Source organism: Nerophis ophidion, linkage group LG04 (genome assembly GCF_033978795.1).
Source record: "Nerophis ophidion isolate RoL-2023_Sa linkage group LG04, RoL_Noph_v1.0, whole genome shotgun sequence".
Taxonomy (NCBI): Eukaryota; Metazoa; Chordata; class Actinopteri; order Syngnathiformes; family Syngnathidae; genus Nerophis; species Nerophis ophidion.
In genome coordinates, this window is record NC_084614.1 from 73678407 (window position 1) to 73703309 (window position 24903).

The 24903-nt window shown below is 40.9% G+C and overlaps 1 protein-coding gene across 4 annotated transcripts in view; it reads left to right on the forward strand.

The window, feature by feature from the left end:
- cadm1a (cell adhesion molecule 1a) overlaps positions 1 to 24903 on the forward strand; it is a 968224-nt gene that overhangs the window by 932794 nt on the left and 10527 nt on the right. For all 4 annotated transcript variants that reach the window (XM_061898993.1, XM_061898988.1, XM_061898989.1 and 1 more), the window contains one exon: positions 21618 to 21746. In XM_061898993.1, coding sequence (XP_061754977.1) covers positions 21618 to 21746 — 129 coding nt within the window. The remainder of the gene's footprint in view (positions 1 to 21617; positions 21747 to 24903) is intronic.

Below are 24903 nucleotides of genomic sequence, written 5' to 3' on the forward strand. Positions count from 1 at the left end.
GTTTAAAAAAAGCGCATGACCTCACACTTTTTGCCACGGGCTGTTTACTGCGCACAAAACGTCCGAACGTTGTCTCCGGGGGGCGCTTTCCTTCTCCGCGGGATGAGCTGGCTTTATTTAGGTTGGCACACTTCCCCCCCCCCTCCGCTCCGCCGCCCAGAGACGGGGCCCGCAAAGCCCCTCATGTCATTTCGGCGGCACCAGAATAAACACCGGCGCCGCCACCATCAATATGCAGAGAACAAGCGGGCGGGGACTCCATTTAAGGACGTCCTCTGCCGCCTTACTTTTTCGCTTTGCCCTTCGCCAGACTCGCCACTTTCCTAACCGCCTTATTTACTCTCCCGTATATTACAGCGAGTCGCGACATTCGCCTGGCGTAACGCGCTTTGTTATTCCGCCCACCCTGCGCTCGGCGAAGGCGGCGGCGGCGGGGTAACAGCGGGATGGAAGGCTAGTTTTTTTTTTGTTTTTTTTTAGACGGGGGTGGCGGGGTGGGTAATCACGCCCAGGAGAGAAAACAACCTCCCTTTCTCCCCCCATTAACAGGACTGATGTGCATCTCCGCAACCAGCCGCAAACTCATTTGGCCTCGGGAGCCGTTGCGAGTCCTCAATGTGTTGGAATAAGTCACTCCGGAGACCACTAAAAGCCATTATTAGAAGGTGTTTATCGAGCTGGATACAGCAGTAATACCCCGAGAACGCTTATAGCCCATAATTATATTACATTTTGGATGAAGACCGGCCCTGATTAGATAAATGATGAATGGCACCATTAGGGGGAAAGATACACACATCCCCCCCACCCCTCAGAGCGAATGCACTGTTGGTTCCTTCCTGGAACCACTTTGGATGGGAACTCGCCTGGTACCGTATACCGGGACTAGTATAGTATCACGGTACTAATAAATCAAAAAATAAATGGGTTATACATGTATAGCGCTTTTCTACAAACCTTGTTGCCATATGAGTTGGGAAATTGTGTTCGATGTAAATATAAACGGAATACAATTTCGACCTAAATTCAGTTGAATGTGATACAAAGACAACATACCTTATTTCTTTGTATTGAGCTAATTAATTTAAAACCTCTTCTCACTCCGACGCTTACCAAAGGCATGCTGTAAATTTAGGCCTGCGCTTATAAATTTGAGTGTGATGTAAGGATACCATCATGTAAAGCTAATTTAATTTAAAAAAACGTTATGATGGTCTTACCTTTACTTATAAATGAAGTCCATGCGCAGCTCCTTCTGATCAAAAGCATCGATAATTTGTTTCAAGAAGTCTTCCTTATCTTTCTTCGGTTTTAAAAGTCTCTCCGTCTCGATGGAGATCTTCCTTTATTACCTCCTGCTTCGATTGAAAGTCCAGTTTAGAAAACAGTTTTATTTTAGATATGTAATTCTCAATGTTTAAAGTGCAAGCGAGAGGAAAAAATGACCGATCGCTGCTCACTTTTGCTGCTTGTTGTCACTTCTTCTGCAGCCGAGTAGTCGCAAGAAGGATCACTAGCGCCCTCTACCACCAGGAGGCGGAAGTCATTTAATGACTCATATTTGACACACGCAGCTACGGTATATTAATAAAACATAGCTGCTTACTGTTATTTTTAGCATGTTCAATAGCTTGGACTTTAAATTCTACTGAATAGCTCTTAATCTTCTTCCCTTTATGCGATTTGAAATGATTGAAATATAAATAAACATACCGTATTTCCTTGAATTACCGCCGGGGCGCTAATTAATTTAAAACCTCTTCTCACTCCGACGCTTACCAAAGGCATGCTGTAAATTTAGGCCTGGACTTATAAATTTGAGTGTGATGTACGGATACCACCATGAAAAGCACATTTAATTAAAAAAACGTTATTATGCTCTTACCTTTACTCATAAATGAAGTTAATGCACAGCTCCTTCTGATCAAAAGTATCGATAACTTGTTTATAGAAGTATTCCTTATCGTTCTTCAGTTTTAAAAGTCTCTCCGTCTCGATGGAGATCTTCCTTTATTACCTCCTGTTTCGATTGAAAGTCCAGTTTAGAAAACAGTTTTATTTTAGATATGTAATTCTCAATGTTTAAAGTGCAAGCGAGAGGAAAAAATAAACGATCGCTTCTCACTCTTGCTGCTTGTTGTCACTTCTTCTGCAGCCGAGTAGTCTCAAGAAGGATCACTAGCGCCCTCTACCACCAGGAGGCGGGAGTCATTTAATGACTCATATTTGACACACGCAGCTACGGTATATTAATAAAACATAGCTGCTTACTGTTATTTTTAGCATGTTTAATAGCTTGGACTTTAAATCCTACTGAATAGCTCTTAATATTCTTCTCTTTATGCGATTTGAAATGATTGAAATATAAATAAACATACCGTATTTCCTTGAATTGCCGCCGGGGCGCTAATTAATTTAAAACCTCTTCTCACTCCGACGCTTACCAAAGGCATGCTGTAAATTTAGGCCTGCGCTTATAAATTTGAGTGTGATGTAAGGATACCACCATGAAAAGCACATTTAATAAAAAAAACGTTATTATGCTCTTACCTTTACTCATAAATGAAGTCCATGCACAGCTCCTTCTGATCTAAAGCATCGATAACTTGTTTATAGAAGTATTCCTTATCGTTCTTCAGTTTTAAAAGTCTCTCCGTCTCAATGGAGATTTTCTTTTATTACCTCCTGCTTCGATTGAAAGTCCAGTTTAGAAAACAGTTTTATTTTAGATATGTAATTCTCCATGTTTAAAGTGCAAGCGAGAGGAAAAAATAAACGATCGCTGCTCACTCTTGCTGCTTGTTGTCACTTCTTCTGCAGCCGAGTTGTCGCAAGAAGGATCACTAGCGCCCTCTACCACCAGGAGGCGGGAGTCATTTAATGACTCATATTTACACACGCAGCTACGGTATATTAATAAAACATAGCTGCTTACTGTTATTTTTAGCATATTCAATAGCTTGGACTTTAAATTCTACTGAATAGCTCTTAATCTTCTTCCCTTTATGCGATTTCAAATGATTGAAATATAAATAAACATACCGTATTTCCTTGAATTACCGCCGGGGCGCTAATTTATTTAAAACCTCTTCTCACGCCGACGCTTACCAAAGGCATGCGATAAATTTAGGCCTGCGCTTATAATTTGAGTGTGATGTAAGGATACCATCATGAAAAGCACATTTAATTAAAAAAACGTTATTATGCTCTTACCTTTACTCATAAATGAAGTCCATGCACAGCTCCTTCTGATCAAAAGCATCGATAACTTGTTTATAGAAGTCTTCCTTATCTTTCTTCAGTTTTAAAAGTCTCTCCGTCTCGATGGAGATCTTTCTTTATTACCTCCTGCTTCGATTGAAAGTCCAGTTTAGAAAACAGTGTTATTTTAGATATGTAATCCTCCATGTTAAAAGTGCAAGCGAGAGGAAAAAATGAACGATCGCTGCTCACTCTTGCTGCTTGTTGTCACTTCTTCTGCAGCCGAGTAGTCGCAAGAAGGATCACTAGCGCCCTCTACCACCAGGAGGCAGGAGTCATTTAATGACTCATATTTGACACACGCAGCTACGGTATATTAATAAAACATAGCTGCTTACTGTTCTTTTTAGCATGTTCAATAGCTTGGACCTAAATCCTACTGAATAGCTCTTAATCTTCTTCCCTTTATGCGATTTGAAATGATTGAAATATAAATAAACATACCGTATTTCCTTGAATTGCCGCCGGGGCGCTAATTAATTTAAAACCTCTTCTCACTCCGACGCTTACCAAAGGCATGCTGGGTCTCGACTCTGGACAGCCAGTACTTCATCCATGGTCATCGGACCGGACCCCCTCCACAAGGGAGAGGGGGACATAGGAGAAAAAAGAAAAGAAGCGGCAGATCAACTAGTCTAAAAAGGAGGTCTATTTAAAGGCTAGAGTATACAAATGAGTTTTAAGGTGAGACTTAAATGTTTCTACTGAGGTAGCATCTCGAACTGTTACCGGGAGGGCATTCCAGAGTACTGGAGCCCGAAATGAAAACGCTCTATAGCCCGCAGACTTTTTTGGGGCTTTGGGAATCACTAATAAGCCGGAGTCCTTTGAACGCAGATTTCTTGCCGGGACATATGGTACAATACAATCGGCAAGATAGAATGGAGCTAGACCGTGTAGTATTTTATACGTAAGTAGTAAAACCTTAAAGTCACATCTTAAGTGCTCAGGAAGCCAGTGCAGGTGAGTCAATGTAACGCCTTTGTTTTCAGTCGTCTCGTTCTCTTTGTTTGACCTGCCCTCCCTCCTGCCAGTCTTTTAATAGTCCCCGCCGCCGTTATTTCTTCTTTTTCTTCCTTTTTTTTTTTAATTAAAGCACTTTGCTTTAAAATCACCGTACCCGGCGGCCGTCCGAGTCGGCCCCTACGCGGCACGGAGCGCGGGTCCAGGCTGACGTTTTTCCAACAGGTTCAGTGAATAAGTTCACGGGGACTTTAATTACATTTACTCTTGGAGGCAAGTCGAATTGAAGTGGATCCTGACAAGCCAATGTGCTCCTATGACACCCCGCCCACTCTACCCCCCCCCCTGTTGATTGCCCCTCTATCATTGACGGCGGCGCGGGCACGCCGGCAAAATGACTAATGCTTAATTAGCAGATTAGGAGATCCAATTAGGAGATCTGCGCCCGTCCCCGCTGTCGCCCCGCGCTATGAAAACGAGAAAGTGCACCCCGGCACTCGGCGTCGGCGTTCTTAAGTCTTGTTTGTCCCCCCGTGGGCGCCCTGTTTGAAGACCACTCCTGCTTAATCGCTCGTCCTCTGGGCAAATTTTGGATTGGATTGGGAGTTGAACCGTCAGATTTGAGAAGACGAGCGGGCGTATTCGGCTGTGTGTAAACAACTCGGTTCGCCTCAGTCCCGTGCGAAGAACCGGAGCGTTAAGATGTCCCTGAAATGTACACTGCAGGCCACAAGTTGGGACACGCCTTCTCCTGATTTCAATGCGTTTTCTTCATTTTCATGACTATTTACATTCTACAAACCCCGTTTCCATATGAGTTGGGAAATTGTGTTGGATGTAAATATAAACGGAATACAATGATTTGCAAATAATTTTCAACCCATATTCAGTTGAATATGCTACAAAGACAACATATTTGATGTTCAAACTGATAAAAAAATGTTGTTGTTGCAAATAATCATTAACTTTAGAATTTGATGCCAGAAACACGTGACAAAGAAGTTGGGAAAGGTGGCAATAAGTAATGTTAAAGTTGAGGAATGCTCATCAAACACTTATTGGGAACATCCCACAGGTGTGCAGGCTAATTGGGAACAGGTGGGTGCCATGATTGGGTATAAAAACAGCTTCCCAATTTATTTTTAGTTTTTTCACAAGAAAGGATGGGGCGAGGTACACCCCTTTGTCCATAACTGCGTGAGCAAATAGTCAAACAGTTTAAGAACAACGTTTCTCAAAGTGCGATTTAGGGATTTCAACATCTACGGTCCATAATATCATCAAAAGGTTCAGAGAATCTGGAGAAATCACTCCACGTAAGCGGTATGGCCGGAAACCAACATTGAATGACCGTGACCTTTGATCCCTCAGACAGGACTGTATCAAAAACCGACATCAATCTCTAAAGGATATCACCACATGGGCTCAAGAACACTTCAGAAAACCACTGTCACTAAATACAGTTCGTCGCTACATCTGTAAGTGCAAGTTAAAGCTCTACTATGCAATGCGAAAGCCATTTATCAACAACATCCAGAAATACCGGCAGCTTCTCTGGGCCTGAGATCATCTAAGATGGACTGATGCAAAGCGGATAAGTGTTCTGTGGTCTGACGAGTCCACATTTCAAATTGTTTTTGGAAATATTCGACATCGTGTTATCCGGACCAAAGGGGAAGCGGGAGAATGCCAAGAGTGTGCAAAGCAGTAATCAGAGCGAAAGGTGGGCTATTTTGAAGAAACTAGAATACAAAACATGTTTTCAGTTATTTCGCCTCAAATGATAGTAATGAATTAAAATCAATGGTGGTGGTAAGGGTATCCGCCCTGAGATTGGAAGGTCGTGAGTTCAAACCCCAGCCGAGTCATACCAAAGACTATAAAAATGGTTTAAGAACAACGTTTCTCAAAGTGCGATTTAGGGATTTCAACATCTACGGTCCATAATATCATCAAAAGGTTCAGAGAATCTGGAGAAATCACTCCACGTAAGCGTTATGGCCGGAAACCAACATTGAATGACCGTAACCTTCGATCCCTCGGACGGCACTGTATCAAAAACCGACATCAATCTCTAAAGGATATCACCACATGGGCTCAAGAACACTTCAGAAAACCACTGTCACTAAATACAGTTCGTCGCTACATTTGTAAGTGCAAGTTAAAGCTCTACTAAGCAAAGCGAAAGCCATTTATCAACAACATCCAGACATGCCAGCGGCTTCTCCGGGCCCGAGATCATCTAAGATGGACTGATGCAAAGTGAGAAAGTGTTCTGTGGTCTGACGAGTCCACATTTCAAATTGTTTTTGGAAATATTCGACATCGTGTCATCCGGACCAAAGGGGAAGCCGGAGAATGCCAAAAGTGTGCAAAGCCGTAATCAGAGCGAAAGGTGGGCTATTTTGAAGAAACTAGAATACAAAACATGTTTTCAGTTATTTCGCCTCAAATGATAATAATGAATTAAAATCAACGGTGGTGGTAAGGGTATCCGCCCTGAGATCGGAAGGTCGTGAGTTCAAACCCCGGCCGAGTCATACCAAAGACTATAAAAATGGTTTAAGAACAAGTTTAAGAACAACGTTTCTCAAAGTGCGATTTAGGGATTTCAACATCTACGGTCCATAATATCATCAAAAGGTTCAGAGAATCTGGAGAAATCACTCCACGTAAGCGGCTTTGCCGGAAACCAACATTGAATGACCGTAACCTTCGATCCCTCAGATGGCACTGTATCAAAAACCGACATCAATCTCTAAAGGGTATCACCACACAGGCTTATGAACACTTCAGAAAACCACTGTCACTAAATACAGTTCGTCGCTACATCTGTAAGTGCAAGTTAAAGCTCTACTATGCAATGCGAAAGCCATTTATCAACAACATCCAGAAATACCGGCAGCTTCTCTGGGCCTGAGATCATGTAAGATGGACTGATGCAAAGCGGATAAGTGTTCTGTGGTCTGACGAGTCCACATTTCAAATTGTTTTTGGAAATATTCGACATCGTGTCATCCGGACCAAAGGGGAAGCCGGAGAATGCCAAGAGTGTGCAAAGCAGTAATCAGAGCGAAAGGTGGGCTATTTTGAAGAAACTAGAATACAAAACATGTTTTCAGTTATTTCGCCTCAAATGATAGTAATTAATTAAAATCAATGGTGGTGGTAAGGGTATCCGCCCTGAGATTGGAAGGTCGTGAGTTCAAACCCCGGCCGAGTCATACCAAAGACTATAAAAATGGTTTAAGAACAAGTTTAAGAACAACGTTTCTCAAAGTGCGATTTAGGGATTTCAACATCTACGGTCCATAATATCATCAAAAGGTTCAGAGAATCTGGAGAAATCACTCCACGTAAGCGGTATGGCCGGAAACCAACATTGAATGACCGTAACCTTCGATCCCTCAGACGGCACTGTATCAAAAACCGACATCAATCTCTAAAGGATATCACCACATGGGCTCAAGAACACTTCAGAAAACCACTGTCACTAAATACAGTTTGTCGCTACATTTGTAAGTGCAAGTTGAAGCTCTACTAAGCAAAGCGAAAGCCATTTATCAACAACATCCAGAAACGCTGGCGGCTTCTCTGGGCCCGAGATCATCTAAGATGAACTGATGCGAAGTGGGAAAGGGTTCTGTGGTCTGACGAGTCCATATTTCAAATTGTTTTTGGAAATATTCGACATCGTGTCATCCGGACCAAAGGGGAAGCGAGATAATGCAGTTTTCTAAAGTGGACTTTCAAGCCAAGCAGGAGATAATTACTAAAGGAAGACCAACCCCGGAGCTGAATGGTTTGTTTCAATCAGCAGGACGGAAAGTTACTCACTCTTTCCAAACAGAGCGGTATACGTGAAAAGACTGGCTTTGTGGATGTTCTTCAAGAAACCGTTTTTTTTGCTTTCCTTGCCTTCTTTTTTCAACCTGTGGAACTGTGTGGACTCAAATGGGATTTTGTGACCGAAAGAATTTGCAAAGAAGCCTCACCAAACATGAGCGGTCGGCCGCTCATATTCAAAGCTAGATTGCGCTAAAAACGTTTGGGATGACAGGATAGACTTGGCTTTGGATGAACAGCGGCGACTCAACATCAGTGTCCACAATGCAAAGGTAAAAGAGAACCAAGAGATTTTAAAAGATGTCATCAATGCCACCTGCTTCCTCGCCAAACAGCAGCTCGCATTTTGTGGAAATGATGAGAGTAGGAGCTGTGCTAATCGGCTTTTAAGACTTTTAAAACTGAAGGAAGTGAAGGAGGGCTTTTACCGGAAAGTGACGGCTATTTTTATCCAGAAGGACCGGCGCATGGATTTCATTTATAAGTAAAGACGACGATAACATTATTCTTGTTTCGTTTTTAAAGGCCTACCGAAATGAGATTTTCTTATTTAAACGGGGATAGCAGGTCCATTCTATGTGTCATACTTGATCATTTCGCGATTTTGCCATATTTTTGCTGAAAGGATTTAGTAGAGAACATCGACAATAAAGTTCGCAACTTTTGGTCGCTAACAGAAAAGCCCTGCCTTTACCGGAAGTCGCGGACGATGACGTCATCCGTTGAGGGCTCCTCACATCCTCACATTGTTTTTAATGGGAGCCTCCAACAAAAAGAGTTACTCAAACCGAGAAAACGAGAATTCCCCCATTAATTTGAGCGAGGATGAAAGATTTGTGTTCGAGGATATTGATAGCGACGGACTAAAATAAAAACAAAAAAAAACGCGATTGCATTGGGACGGATTCAGATGTTTTTAGACACATTTACTAGGATAATTCTGGGAAATTCCTTATCTTTCTGTTTTGTTGCTAGAGTTTTAGTGAGTTTAATAGTACCTGATAGTCGGAAGGGTGTCTCGAGGGCCAGTGTCTGATGGAAGTCGACGGCAGCTGTACGGACGGCACAAGCTCAGCTGATCCCTGATAAGAGGCGACTTTTTACCACAATTTTCCCACCGAAAACTACTGGTTGACAAGTAGTCGGGATCCATGTTCGCTTGACCGCTCTGATCCATAGTAAAGATTCACCTCCGGGAATTTTAAACAAGGAATCACCGTGTGTTTGTGTGGCTAAAGGCTAAAAGCTTCCCAACTCCATCTTTCTACTTTGACTTCTCCAATATTAATTGAACAAATTGCAAAAGATTCAGCAACACAGATGTCCAAAATACTGTGTAATTATACCGTTAAAGCAGACGACTTTTAGCTGTGTGTGTGCGCAGCGCGAATATTTCCTAACAGTCCGTGACGTCACGCGTACGCGTCAGCATTCCGCGACGTTTTCAACAGGACACTTGGCGGGAAATTTAAAATTGCAATTTAGTAAACTAAAAAGGCCGTATCGGCATGTGTTGCAATGTTAATATTTCATCATTGATGTATAAACTATCAGACTGCGTGGTGGGTAGTAGTGGGTTTCTGTAGGCCTTTAATGAAATGCAGATTTTGTGGGCGACAGTTTGTATGTGTAAAGAATGCAGAAATGTAACATAACCCGTAAACTTCTGCCAATCAAATGGCAAATAATCTGCGCTGTGGCCTAGTGGTTAGAGCAGGGGTCGGGAACCTTTTTGACTGAGAGAGCCATTAAAGCCAAATATTTTCAAATGTATTTCCGTGAGAGCCATATAATGTTTTTAACACTGAATACAACTGTCAGGTTCAAACACTGATGACATTTATTAAACAGACAAGAAGCAAGGAATTAAACAGAGACAGGATTCAATTTAGCTCAATGAGGAGAAACAAGAAAATTCTACACCTCTTTTATTTGGAATTTCCCTGATTACAACAAACAAATGCGTGCATCTTTTATTCTTTTTAATAACATTGTTATTCTATTCTGAAGCTAACCAATAATAAAATAAATACTTTTGACTATTAATGCAACTTCTTGAACCGGTGCGATAGAAACGGATGGATGGATTCAAATGCATGAGAACGTTTTATATTTTGAACGTTATTTTTAACACTGTGATTACCACTTATCGTGTTAAGCAACGTCTGCAAGATTTATCTGCGAGCCAGATGCAGTCATCAAAAGAGCCACATCTGGCTCTAGAGCCATAGGTACCCTACCCCTGGGTTGGAGTGTCCGCCCTGAGAGCGGTAGGTTGGGAGTTCAAACCCCGGCCGAGTCAATCAATCAATCAATGTTTATTTATATAGCCCCAAATCAGAAATGTCTCAAAGGACTGCACAAATCATTACGACTACGACATCCTCGGAAGAACCCACAAAAGGGCAAGGAAAACTCACACCCAGTGGGCAGGGAGAATTCACATCCAGTGGGACGCCAGTGACAATGCTGACTATGAGAAACCTTGGAGAGGACCTCAGATGTGGGTATGTATATATATATATACATATATATATATATATATATATATATATATATATATATATATATATATATATATATATGTATATATATATATATATATATATATATACAAACACACACATATATGCGTGTATAGGATATATATGTGCAAATATATATATATATCAATCAATCAATGTTTATTTATATAGCCCTCAATCACAAATGTCTCAAAGGACTGCACAAACCACTACGACTACGACATCCTCGGAGGAACCCACATAAGGGCAAGGAAAACTCACACCCAGTGGGACGTCGGTGACAGTGACAATGATGACTATGAGAACCTTGGAGAGGACCTCAGATGTGGGCAACCCCCCCACCCCCCTCTAGGGGACCGAAAGCAATGGATGTCGAGCGGGACTAACATGATGCTGTGAAAGTTCAATCCATAGTGGCTCCAACACAGCCGCGAGTGTTCAGTTCAAAGCGGATCCAAGACAGCAGCGAGAGTCCCGTCCACAGGAGACCATCTCAAGCGGAGGCGGATCAGCAGCGTAGAGATGTCCCCAATCGATACAGGCGAGCGGTCATACCAAAGACTATAAAAAAATGGGCCCCTTTGCCTGCTTGGCACTCAGCATCAAGGGTTGGAATTGGGGGTTAAATCACAATAAATGATTCCCGGGCGTGGCACCGCTGCTGCTCACTGCTCCCCTCACCTCCCAGGGGGTGATCAAGGGAATGGGTCAAATGCAGAGGACACATTTCACCACACCTAGTGTGTGTGTGACAATCATTGGTACTTTAACTTTAGAGCACATACTGGATATATTTGTAAATCTGATTCTGATTACGTCAGTGCCTCACCCGCTATAAACCTCACCGCACGTCACTGTTAAATTCCTCCTTTTTACATTTTTATAAACGCCAGATGAGCGACATCAGCAAAGCTCCGGATCTGACCTTTTCCTACTTTCTGTCGTCCCTGCCTGCGGGCCGAGTGGCAGCGACAAACAATGTTAAAGTGGATCTGCCTGAAAGCAATCGGACGCCCGCTCGCTTTAATTGAAGCCTCCTTGCAGTGCGGCAGGAATCTAAACTCAAAATAACGCTTTTGGATTAAACGCCGGAAACGTTTTGTCGTCTCTGACAGGCAGCCCCCCCCCCCCCCCACCCTCACCCACCCTTTTTGGTGGGCTTCATTAGTTAAATGTGTCCTGAACACACACACACACACACACACACACACACGCACACACACACAACGCCTCCTTTCTGCTGGCTGGAGAGTGAAGGAGTTTTTAGCGAGCGACTCCAGCTAATGGACGATGGGCCACTCCAATACGTGGACGGATTGCCAAGTTGTCGAGTCCCCCATCCCCCCCCATCCCCCCACCATCCCCCCATGCACTTTCTGGGTATTTCTACCTAAGTCTTTAGAAAAGGCATCAGCTCGGAAGTGGCGGCTAAGTGCCACACCGTCGTAATGAGATAAATGCACAACAGGAAAGCAACAAGTTACCGGGGGCAACATTAGCACAATTTCAGAAGGGTTAAAACCGATAAAAATCAGTTCCCAGTGGCTTATTTTATTTTTCGAAGTGTTTTTCAAAATTTTACCCATCACGCAATACCCCGAAAAATGTCTTCAAAGTGCCATCGCTATATCCACACGCCCATTTTACCTGTGACGTCACTGCGTGATGCCAATACAAACAAACATGGCGGATAGAACAGAAAGATATAGCTACATTATATCGGATTCAGACTTGGATATCAGCGGCTTAAGCGATTCAACGGATTACGCATGTATTGAAACGGATGGTTGGAGTGTGGAGGCAGATAGCGAAAATGAAATTGAAGAAGAAACTGAAGCTATTGAGCCATATCACTGTGATTGCCTTCTAACCAACGATTGGTATGTGTTTGTTTGGCGTTAAATGAGGGTTGAGGGAAGGCTGGATGCAAATATAGCTACAAATGAGGCATAATGATGCAATATGTACATACAGTTAGCCTAAATAGCATGTTAGCGTCGATTAGCTGGCAGTCATGCCGTGAGAAAATATGGCTTATTAGCACATAAGTCAATAGCATCAACAAAACTCACCTTTGTGATTTTGTTGACTTTATCGTTGGAAATGCATCTGCTTTGAGTGTCGCAGGATATCCACACGACATCTCTGTCGTAGCATCGCTATCGTCGGTAAAGTGTGCGAGGGACTTTCGCAACTTGAATCCGTCGATTGGTATGTGTTTGTTTGGCATTAAATGTGGGTGGAGGGAAAGGCTGGATGCAAAAATAGCTACAAATGAGGCGTAATGATGCAATATGTACATACAGCTACCCTAAATAGCATGTTAGCATCGATTAGCTGGCAGTCATGCCGTGAGAAAATATGTCTGATTAGCACATAAGTCAATAGCATCAACAAAACTCACCTTTGTGATTTTGTTGACTTTATCGTTGCAATGCCTAAATAGCATGTTAGCGTTGATTAGCTGGCAGTTTTGCAGTGAGAAAATATGTCTGATTAGTACATAAGTCAATAACATCAACAAAACTCCAAAGTGCCAAACAGCGCTGCCAGTCGTCAACTCCGTCCGAAAAAAACACAACTAAAAACAAAAATTTGAAACAAAACGTTCATTAAAAGCAAGTATGGTAAAAAAAGACAACAACAATCTGCTTTGAGTGTCGCAGGATATCCACACGACATCTCTGTCGTAGCATCGCTATCGTCGGTAAAGTGTGCGAGGGACTTTCGCAACTTGAATCCGTCGATTGGTATGTGTTTGTTTGGCATTAAATGTGGGTGGAGGGAAAGGCTGGATGCAAATATAGCTACAAATGAGGCATAATGATGCAATATGTACATACAGTTAGCCTAAATAGCATGTTAGTGTCGATTAGCTGGCAGTCATGCCGTGAGAAAATATGGCTTATTAGCACATAAGTCAATAGCATCAACCAAACTCACCATTGTGATTTTGTTGCCTTTATCGTTGGAAATGCATCTGCTTTGAGTGTCGCAGGATATCCACACGACATCTCTGTCGTAGCATCGCTATCGTCGGTAAAGTGTGCGAGGGACTTTCGCAACTTGAATCTGTCGATTGGTATGTGTTTGTTTGGCATTAAATGTGGGTGGAGGGAAAGGCTGGATGCAAATATAGCTACAAATGAGGCATAATGATGCAATATGTACATACAGTTAGCCTAAATAGCATGTTAGCGTTGATTAGCTGGCAGTCTTGTCGTGAGAAAATATGTCTGATTAGCACATAAGTCAATAACATCAACAAAACTCCAAAGTGCCAAACAGCGCTGCCAGTCGTCAACTCCGTCCGAAAAAAACACAACTAAAAACAAAAATTTGAAACAAAACGTTCATTAAAAGCAAGTATGGTAAAAAAAAAAAACAACAATCTCCTTTGAGTGTCGCAGGATATCCACACGACATCTCTGTCGTAGCATCGCTATCGTCGGTAAAGTGTGCGAGGGACTTTCGCAACTTGAATCCGTCGATTGGTATGTGTTTGTTTGGCTTTAAATGTGGGTGGAGGAAAAGGCTGGATGCAAATATAGCTACAAATGAGGCATAATGATGCAATAAGTACATACAGCTAGCCTAAATAGCATGTTAGCGTCGATTAGCTGGCAGTCTTGCCATGAGAAAATATGTCTGATTAGCACAAAAGTCAATAACATCAACAAAACTCACCTCTGTGATTTTGTTGACTTTATCGTTGGAAATGCATCTGCTTTGAGTGTCGCAGGATATCCACACGACATCTCTGTCGTAGCATCGCTATCGTCGGTAAAAGTGTGCGAGGGACTTTCGCAACTTGAATCCGTCGATTGGTATGTGTTTGTTTGGCATTAAATGTGGGTGGAGGGAAAGGCTGGATGCAAATATAGCTACAAATGAGGCATAATGATAAATAAAATAAATGATAAATGGGTTGTACTTGTATAGCGCTTTTCTACCTTCAAGGTACTCAAAGCGCTTTGACACTACTTCCACATTTACCCATTCACACACACATTCACACACTGATGGAGGGAGCTGCCATGCAAGGCGCCAACCAGCACCCATCAGGAGCAAGGGTGAAGTGTTTTGCTCAGGACACAACGGACGGCCACTCTCCCACTGCGCCACGGTGCAATATGTACATACAGCTAGCCTAAATAGCATGTTAGCATCGATTAGCTGGCAGTCATGCCGTGAGAAAATATGTCTGATTAGCACATAAGTCAATAGCATCAACAAAACTCACCTTTGTGATTTTGTTGACTTGATCGTTGGAAATGCATCTGCTTTGAGTGTCGCAGGATATCCACACGACATCTCTGTCGTAGCATCGCTATCGTCGGTAAAGTGTGCGAGGGACTTTCACAACTTGAATCCGTCGATTGGTATGTGTTTGTTTGGCATTAAATGTGGGTGGAGGGAAAGGCTGGATGCAAATATAGCTACAAATGAGGCATACTGATGCAATATGTACATACAGTTAGCCTAAATAGCATGTTAATGTCAATTAGCTGGCAGTCATGCCGTGAAAAAATATGGCTTATTAGCACATAAGTCAATAGCATCAACAAAACTCACCTTTGTGATTTTGTTGCCTTTATCGTTGGAAATACATCTGCTTTGAGTGTCGCAGGATATCCACACGACATCTCTGTCGTAGCATCGCTATCGTCGGTAAAGTGTGCGAGGGACTTTCGCAACTTGAATCCGTCGATTGGTATGTGTTTGTTTGGCATTAAATGTGGGTGGAGGGAAAGGCTGGATGCAAATATAGCTACAAATGAGGCATAATGATGCAATATGTACATACAGTTAGCCTAAATAGCATGTTAGCGTTGATTAGCTGGCAGTCTTGCCGTGAGAAAATATGTCTGATTAGCACATAAGTCAATAACATCAACAAAACTCCAAAGTGCCAAACAGCGCTGCCAGTCGTCAACTCCATCCAAAAAAAACACAACTAAAAACAAAAATTTGAAACAAAACGTTCATTAAAAGCAAGTATGGTAAAAAAAAAACAACAACAATATGCTTTGAGTGTCGCAGGATATCCACACGACATCTCTGTCGTAGCATCGCTATCGTCGGTAAAGTGTGCGAGGGACTTTCGCAACTTGAATCCGTCGATTGGTATGTGTTTGTTTGGCATTAAATGTGGGTGGAGGGAAAGGCTGGATGCAAATATAGCTACAAATGAGGCATAATGATGCAATATGTACATACAGTTAGCCTAAATAGCATGTTAGTGCCGATTAGCTGGCAGTCATGCCGTGAGAAAATATGGCTTATTAGCACATAAGTCAATAGCATCAACAAAACTCACCTTTGTGATTTTGTTGCCTTTATCGTTGGAAATGCATCTGCTTTGAGTGTCGCAGGATATCCACACGACATCTCTGTCGTAGCATCGCTATCGTCGGTAAAGTGTGCGAGGGACTTTCGCAACTTGAACCCGTCGATTGTATGTGTTTGTTTGGCATTAAATGTGGGTGGAGGGAAAGGCTTGATGCAAATATAGCTACAAATGAGGCATAATGATGCAATATGTACATACAGTTAGCCTAAATAGCATGTTAGCGTTGATTAGCTGGCAGTCTTGCCGTGAGAAAATATGTCTGATTAGCACATAAGTCAATAACATCAACAAAACTCACCTTTGTGATTTTGTTGACTTTATCGTTGGAAATGCATCTGCTTTGAGTGTCGCAGGATATCCACACGACATCTCTGTCGTAGCATCGCTATCGTCGGTAAAGTGTGCGAGGGACTTTCGCAACTTGAATCCGTCGATTGGTATGTGTTTGTTTGGCGTTAAATGTGGGTGGAGGGAAAGGCTGGATGCAAATATAGCTACAAATGAGGCATAATGATGCAATATGTACATACAGTTAGCCTAAATAGCATGTTAGCGTTGATTAGCTGGCAGTCTTGCCGTGAGAAAATATGTCTGATTAGCACATAAGTCAATAACATCAACAAAACTCACCTTTGTGATTTTGTTGACTTTATCGTTGGAAATGCATCTGCTTTGAGTGTCGCAGGATATCCACACGACATCTCTGTCGTAGCATCGCTATCGTCGGTAAAGTTTGCGAGGGACTTTCGCAACTTGAATCCGTCGATTGGTATGTGTTTGTTTGGCATTAAATGTGAGTGGAGGGAAAGGCTGGATGCAAATATAGCTACAAATGAGGCACAATGATGCAATATGTACATACAGTTAGTCTAAATAGCATGTTAGCATCGATTAGCATGCCGTGACCATTGATATTTCTGATTAGCACACTCCGCGTAAGTCAACCTCAATCTGTCCCTGTTCGTGTTGTTACACCCTCCGACAACACACCGACGAGGCATGATGTCTCCAAAGTACCGGAAAACAGTCGAAAAAATGGAAAATAACAGAGCTGATTTGACTTGGTGTGTGTAATGTGTTTGAGAAAATGGCGGGTCGCTTCCTGTTGTGACGTCACGGGTGAAAGGTCATTGCTCCGACAGAGAACAATTGAAATTTTAGTTTCGGGACTTGGACTATGAGATGGTTTGTTTTTCCGATGCAAAGGAAAGTTGGCACGAGCAAGGCGTGAAATAATGTACATCTTTATTTATACACTAATAAACTACAAAAAAAAGGCAAACAAAAGGCGCGCACAATGGCGGTACAAAACTAGACTATGAAAACAAACAAATCACACAGGCAGAACTAAACAAAACAAAAACGTACGTGGCATGGGCAGGGGGGATTAAACAGCATGGCATGGCATGAAAGAAGTATGTGTAAAGTCGCCAGGCTGACCACCTTTTTAATTGATTGATTGATACTTTTATTAGTAGATTGCACAATTCAGTACATATTCCGTACAATTGACCACTAAATGGTAACACCCCAATAAGTTTTTCAACTTGTTTAAGTCGGGGTCCACGTTAATCAATTCATGGTAACCTGGAAACTGCAGGTTTAAATAATAGCTATGATAAGTGCAAACAGGTGTGAGACATGAGGACAGGGGCGTAACAAGAGGACAAGGTGAAAACTAACGGGTTGCTATGGTAATAAGACAAACAAGGAAGTGCAGGAACAGGAACTGATTGTCGAAAAAAATAAAAACCAAACATGACAAAAACAAAACATGATCCCATAGACGTGACACTTAGCTGACATTGCTTAACATGATGAGTAATGAATAGTTCCGCTGGTAATCACAGTGTTAAAAATATCATTCAAAATATAAAACATTATCATGTATTGTAATCCATCCATAAGTTTTCTACCTCACTTGTTCAAGAAGTCACATTAAATGTTGGTCTTACTTAAAAATCTAGACGTTTAGTTGTATTCACTGTTAAAAAAAAATATTATATGGCTCTCACGGAAATACATTGTAAAATATTTGGCTTAAATGGCTCCCTCAGCCAAAAAGGTTCCCAACCCCTGCAGTACAGTATCAACTTTAAAATACAGTACTGTACTGTACTGTACTGTACTGCTTATACAGTACAGTATAAGCCACCATAGCCCGCACTCCCTCCCCTCTGTTGCAAGTCTCGATATGTATGTTGTAATATGTATATGTGCTTTGCTATGGAGGTTTTTTCCCACTCCAGACTGGGCCCCCTTAGGAGCGGAGCTGCTTATACAGTACAGTATAAGCAGTACAGTTGATTGTTACACTGATGCTATAAAATTTATGAAATCAAACACTTTGACAACGATTCACATTTTATTTCTTGCCGATAAGCGAATCACCAAATTATTTTGAACCTTCGCAAAAAATTTACACCGGTCCTTCGCTTATGGATGAATTTGAAAAAAATCAAGTTGCGTCAATATTCTGAAGGCATTCAACTGCCGCATATTTCATTTGACTAAAAAAGGGAAAAGAACAACCTCGTCATGAGTGAAACCAAATTAATTTGTCCATGAAGCATTAAATGTTCTACCATGAATTGATTAACGTGGACACCGACTTAATCAAGTTGAAAAACGTATTCGGGTGTTACCATTTAGTGGTCAATTGTACGGAATATGTACTGAACTGTGCAATCTACTAATAAAAGTTTCAATCAATTAATCAATCAATATATTTTCATCAGAAACGTTTCTCCTTTTTGATCCGTCCAATGCTAGCTTACCGGGGGTTGACCGCTAAAAACAATACAATTGCTTGGCAGCAAGAGATGACGCACAGTGGCTGTGACATACGCGAATCCCTTAGGGGTGATGGACGGCTGGGCAGCGCCAGAGTAGCTGCAGCCGGCCACCGTAGCCCGCACTCCCTCCCCTCTGTTGCAAGTCTCGATATGTATGTTTTGCTATGGAGGTTTTTTTCCCACTCCAGACTGGGCCCCCTTAGGAGCGGAGCTGCGACTTTCACGTTGACCAACTTCTGGCACAACAACAACAGCAGCGGCTTGTCAAAGCTCAAGTCTAACCTAGAGGAATTACTCAAAATGGGATGAAGTATTTTCATGTCGTGGCCATGTTGCAGTGGCCGGGTGACTGCTTGGAGCATCCTCGCGGCTGCCGATGAGTACTGTCATTTACAGAAAAACACTAAATTGGGTGGAACGAGTGTAAAGGTGTTATTGTAAGTCTAAAGTGCTCTAATTATGGTTACCAAAAACATGTTTGTTATGTTTTAATTATGGATGATTTGTTAATAATAATCCTACTTTGTGAAAATGTGTTTACCGCAGTCAGGCCTGCAACCAACTATCCGCCATGAACCAAGAACGACTGTATTTCCAACAAGTGACATTGTGCAGTGTTGCTTCCTTTTTACTTCAAAGTCTCATATTATTGTGTTTTTGCACAATTTAAAATATGTCTCAGAGGTGCCACAGTTTTGCATTGGAAGTGGGCTCCCCTTGATGCTGAAACTTAGAGAGTTTAAAAGGTATTTACGTAAGCCCTACTGGGAACGAGCAGTTTTGTCGTCTGAAAATGTAATGCTAATGAACTGTTTCCCCAAAAAATTATTGTGTACTTTACTACTCCAACAGAATATATGCCATACATACATACATATATATATATATATATATATATATATATATATATATATACATACGCACACGTGTGTGTGTGTGTGTGTGTGTGTGTGTGTATGTATATATATATATATATGGTTTAAATGTAACTTAGATATTGGGTTTCACTATGTAAAGCGCTTTGAGTCACTCGAGAAAAGCGCTATATAAATATAATTCACATATATATATATATATATATATATATATACTGTATGTATGTGGAAATATATATGTATATATATATATATATATATATATATACAAACACACACATATATGCGTGTATAGGATATATATGTGCAAATATATATATATATCAATCAATCAATCAATGTTTATTTATGTAGCCCTCAATCACAAATGTCTCAAAGGACTGCACAAACCACTACGACTACGACATCCTCGGAGGAACCCACATAAGGGCAAAGGAAAACTCACACCCAGTGGGACGTCGGTGACAGTGACAATGATGACTATGAGAACCTTGGAGAGGACCACCCCCCCACCCCCACCCACCCTAGGGGACTGAAAGCAATGGATGTCGAGCGGGTCTAACATGATACTGTGAAAGTTCAATCCATAGTGGATCCAACACACATATATATATATATATATATATATATATATATATATATATATATATATATATCAAGCACACCTGTGAAGTGCAAACCAATTCAGGTGACTACCCCTTGAAGCCCATCGAGAGAATGCCAAGAGTGTGCGAAAAAGTAATCACAGCAAAGGGTGGCTATTTTGAAGAAACTAGAATACAAAACACGTTCTCATTTATTTCACCTTTTTGTGCTAGGTACATAACCCCACATGTGTTCATTCCTAGTTTTGATGCCTTCAGTGACAATCTACAATGTAAATAGTCATGAAAATAAAGAACACGCATTGAATGAGAAGGTGTGTCCAAACTTTTGGCCTGAGCTGTACACAAGAGGCCGTGGTCGGATTTTAAAAAGTCGGAATCGTACTTCACAGGCTTCACGGTGGCAGAGGGGTTAGTGCGTCTGCCTCACAATACGAAGGTCCTGAGTAGTCAGGGTTCTTTCTGTGTGGAGTTTGCATGTTCTCCCCGTGACTGCGTGGGTTCCCTCCGGGTACTCCAGCTTCCTCCCACTTCCAAAGACATGCACCTGGGGATAGGTTGATCGGCAACACTAAATTGGCCCTAGTGTGTGAATGTGAGTGTGAATGTTGTCTGTCTATCTGTGTTAGCCCTGCGATGAGGTGGCGACTTGTCCAGGATGTACACCACCTTCCGCCCGATTGTAGCTGCGATAGGTAACGGCGCCCCCCGCGACCCCAAAGGGAATAAGCGGTAGAAAATGGATGGATGGAATCATACTATTCAAATTGACATAAAAATAAAACAGATATTGGGGGGAAACAAATCGGAATTGAGCTGCAGTGTGAACATCACCCGAGTAACCGCTGATTAGAACATCCTTCTGATAAAACTGGTGCTATGACAACATCGCGTAATCTCCAAGGCAGGGCGGGGTGCACAAAGTGCTAGCTCATTATGCTAGGTGGCTACGGCGACGATGGATTATCAGATGGCGTTGGATATGGATTACATTGGAAGTAACTATCAGATCAACAGATTTGATTCTCCAGAAAATCTACCGCCCATAGTGATTAACGACCAGCCGGAGAGCATGTTCCTCTCAGGCCCCGACTATTGGCTTTTAATGCCGCCATTGAGGGCGAGCGAAACACGAGAGGTTCCTCTAATATTGAAATTAATGAAGAGTCCATTGCTGATCCAGTAGAATGCTGTCTTTGATGTATTGCGGGCGTCGTCCTTATTACCATCCGTTCATGACAGATGCCTCGCGTAATCTGCGCTACGTCAGATATAATCTGCTTTACATCACGTCTAATCTTCATAACTGTCCGTCGTGCGTGAAAGATGACCCGCTTTTTGCCGGCTAAATTCCTTCAATTGTGTTTTTTTTTTTCCCCCTTCTTTTCTCGCAGATTCTCGAGCCGGAGAAGGAGCCCCCAGAACGGTGGACCACGCAGTGATCGGAGGAGTCGTAGCCGTGGTGGTCTTCGCCATGCTGTGTCTACTCATTGTCTTGGGACGCTACTTCGCAAGGCACAAAGGTACCATTGGTGGTTGAAGTTGCCCCGTCTCCGTGCGGTCATTGGTCAGTCCACATGGAAGGTCGTTAATGGCAGACCTCGGTCCGTTCTGTAGACCTCGGTCGTTGTGCTTAAGTGTCGGTCATTACCTGGGACAACAGACATCGAGTTTTGTCAGTCGGTCTTCATGCAGTCATTGGCTAGACCGCAACCAACACATAATTTCAGTTGAAGTCCATCAACCAGTCTACCAAATGTGTCAATTATATTGAATATTTAGGTCAGTCAATGGTCGACTCTTTCCCATTGTTCAGATACAGTACTGGCTAATCCACATGTCAAATACTTACCGATAGCTGCAGTCACTGGTCGGTTCCATCGACCAGTTGCCATGTAAACTTTGGTTACGGGTTAGAATAGAATAGAAAGTACTTTATTGTTCCTAGGGGGAAATTCAGCACCACCGTTCGCTTTCAATACACAATAAACACTTTTGTATTTTTTTGATGTGAATAACATAAATACAGTCTATTATACAGCATTATTCACGTGTGACTAACATAAATCCAGTCTATTATACAGCATTATTTACACGTGAATAACAAAAATACAGTTTATTATACAGCATTATTCACACGTGTATAACATAAATAATGTGTATTATACGGCATTATTTACATGTGAATAATATAAATACAGTCTATTATACAGCATTATTTACATGTGAATAACATAAATACAGTCTATTATACAGCATTATTTACATGTGAATAATAAAAATACAGTCTATTGTACAGCATTATTCACATGTGACTAACATAAATACAGTCTATTATACAGCATTATTCACATGTGAATAATAGAAATACAGTATTATACAGCATTTTTCACATGGGAACACTATAAATACAGTCTATTATACAGCATTATTCACGTGTGACTAACATAAATCCAGTCTATTATACAGCATTATTTACACGTGAATAATAAAAATACAGTCTATTATACAGCATTTTTCACATATGAACACTATAAATACAGTCTATTATACAGCATTATTTACATGTGAATAATAAAAATACAGTCGATTATACAGCATTATTCACATGTGAATAACATAAATACAGTCTATTATACAGCATTATTCACGTGTGACTAACATAAATCCAGTCTATTATACAGCATTATTTACACGTGACTGCGACGAGGTGGCGACTTGTTCAGGGTGTACCCCGCCTTCCGCCCGATTGTAGCTGAGATAGGCGCCAGCGCCCCCCGCGACCCCGAAAGGGAATAAGCGGTAGAAAATGGATGGATGGATGGACAGTCTATTATACAGCATTTTTCACGTATGAACACTATAAATACAATCTATTATACAGCATTATTTACATGTGAATAATAAAAATACAGTCGATTATACAGCATTATTCACATGTGAATAATATAAATCCAGTCTATTATACAGCATTATTTACACGTGAATAACAAAAATACAGTCTATTATACAGCATTATTTACATGTGAATAATAAAAATACAGTCTATTATACAGCATTTTTCACATATGAACACTATAAATACAATCTATTATACAGCATTATTCACATGTGAATAATATAAATACAGTCGATTATACAGCATTATTCACATGTGAATAATATAAATACAGTCCATTGTACAGCATTATTCACATGTGACTAACATAAATACAGTCTATTATACAGCATTATTCACATGTGAATAATATAAATACAGTATTATACAGCATTTTTCACATGGGAACACTATAAATACAGTCTATTATACAGCATTATTCACGTGTGACAAACATAAATCCAGTTTATTATACAGCATTATTTACACGTGAATAACATAAATACAGTCTATTATACAGCATTATTCACGTGTGACTAACATAAATCCAGTCTATTATACAGCATTATTTACACGTGAATAATAAAAATACAGTCTATTATACAGCATTTTTCACATATGAACACTATAAATACAATCTATTATACAGCATTATTCACATGTGAATAATATAAATACAGTCTATTATACAGCATTATTCACATGTGAATAATATAAATACAGTATTATACAGCATTTTTCACATGGGAACACTATAAATACAGTCTATTATACAGCATTATTCACGTGTGACTAACATAAATCCAGTTTATTATACAGCATTATTTACACGTGAATAACATAAATACAGTCTATTATACAGCATTATTCACACGTGTATAACATAAATAATGTCTATTATACAGCATTATTTACATGTGAATAATAAAAATACAGTCTATTATACAGCATTTTTCACATGTGAACACTATAAATACATTCTATTATACAGCATTATTTACATGTGAATAATAAAAATACAGTCTATTATACAGCATTATTCACATGTGAATAATATAAATACAGTCTATTATACAGCATTATTCACAAGTGAATAATATAAATACAGTCTTTTATACAGCATTTTTCACATGTGGATAACATAAATACAGTCTATTATACAGCATTATTTACATGGGAATAATATAAAGACAGTCTATTATACAGCATTATTCACATGCGAATAATATAAATACAGTCTTTTATACAGCATTATTCACATGTGAAGTAGGGTTACCGTATTTCCTTGAATTGCCGTCGGGTATATAGTAGGCGCCTACCTAGAATTATTGCCGGGTCAAACTCGTTTCGCAAATAATAAGCATCTGCCTAGAATTTCCACCGGGTCAAACTCGTCACGTCACGAGTGACACTTCACCTGTCATCTTTTTCAAAATGGAGGAGGCTGATTTCAAATATTTGAAATCACATGAAGGGAAGAAGATTAAGAGCTATACAGTAGGATTTAAGATCCAGCCTATTGAATGTGCTAAAAAGAACAGTAAGCAGCTATGTTTTATTAATATACCGTAGCTGCGTGTGTCAAATATGAGTCATTAAATGACTCCCGCCTCCTGGTGGTAGAGGGCGCTAGTGATCCTTCTTGCGACTACTCGGCTGCAGAAGAAGTGACAACAAGCAGCAAAAGTGAGAAGCGATCGTTTATTTTTTCCTCTCGCTTCCACTTTTAACATGGAGGATTACATATCTAAAATAAAACCGTTTTCTAAACTGGACTTTCAATCGAAGCAGGAAGTAATAAA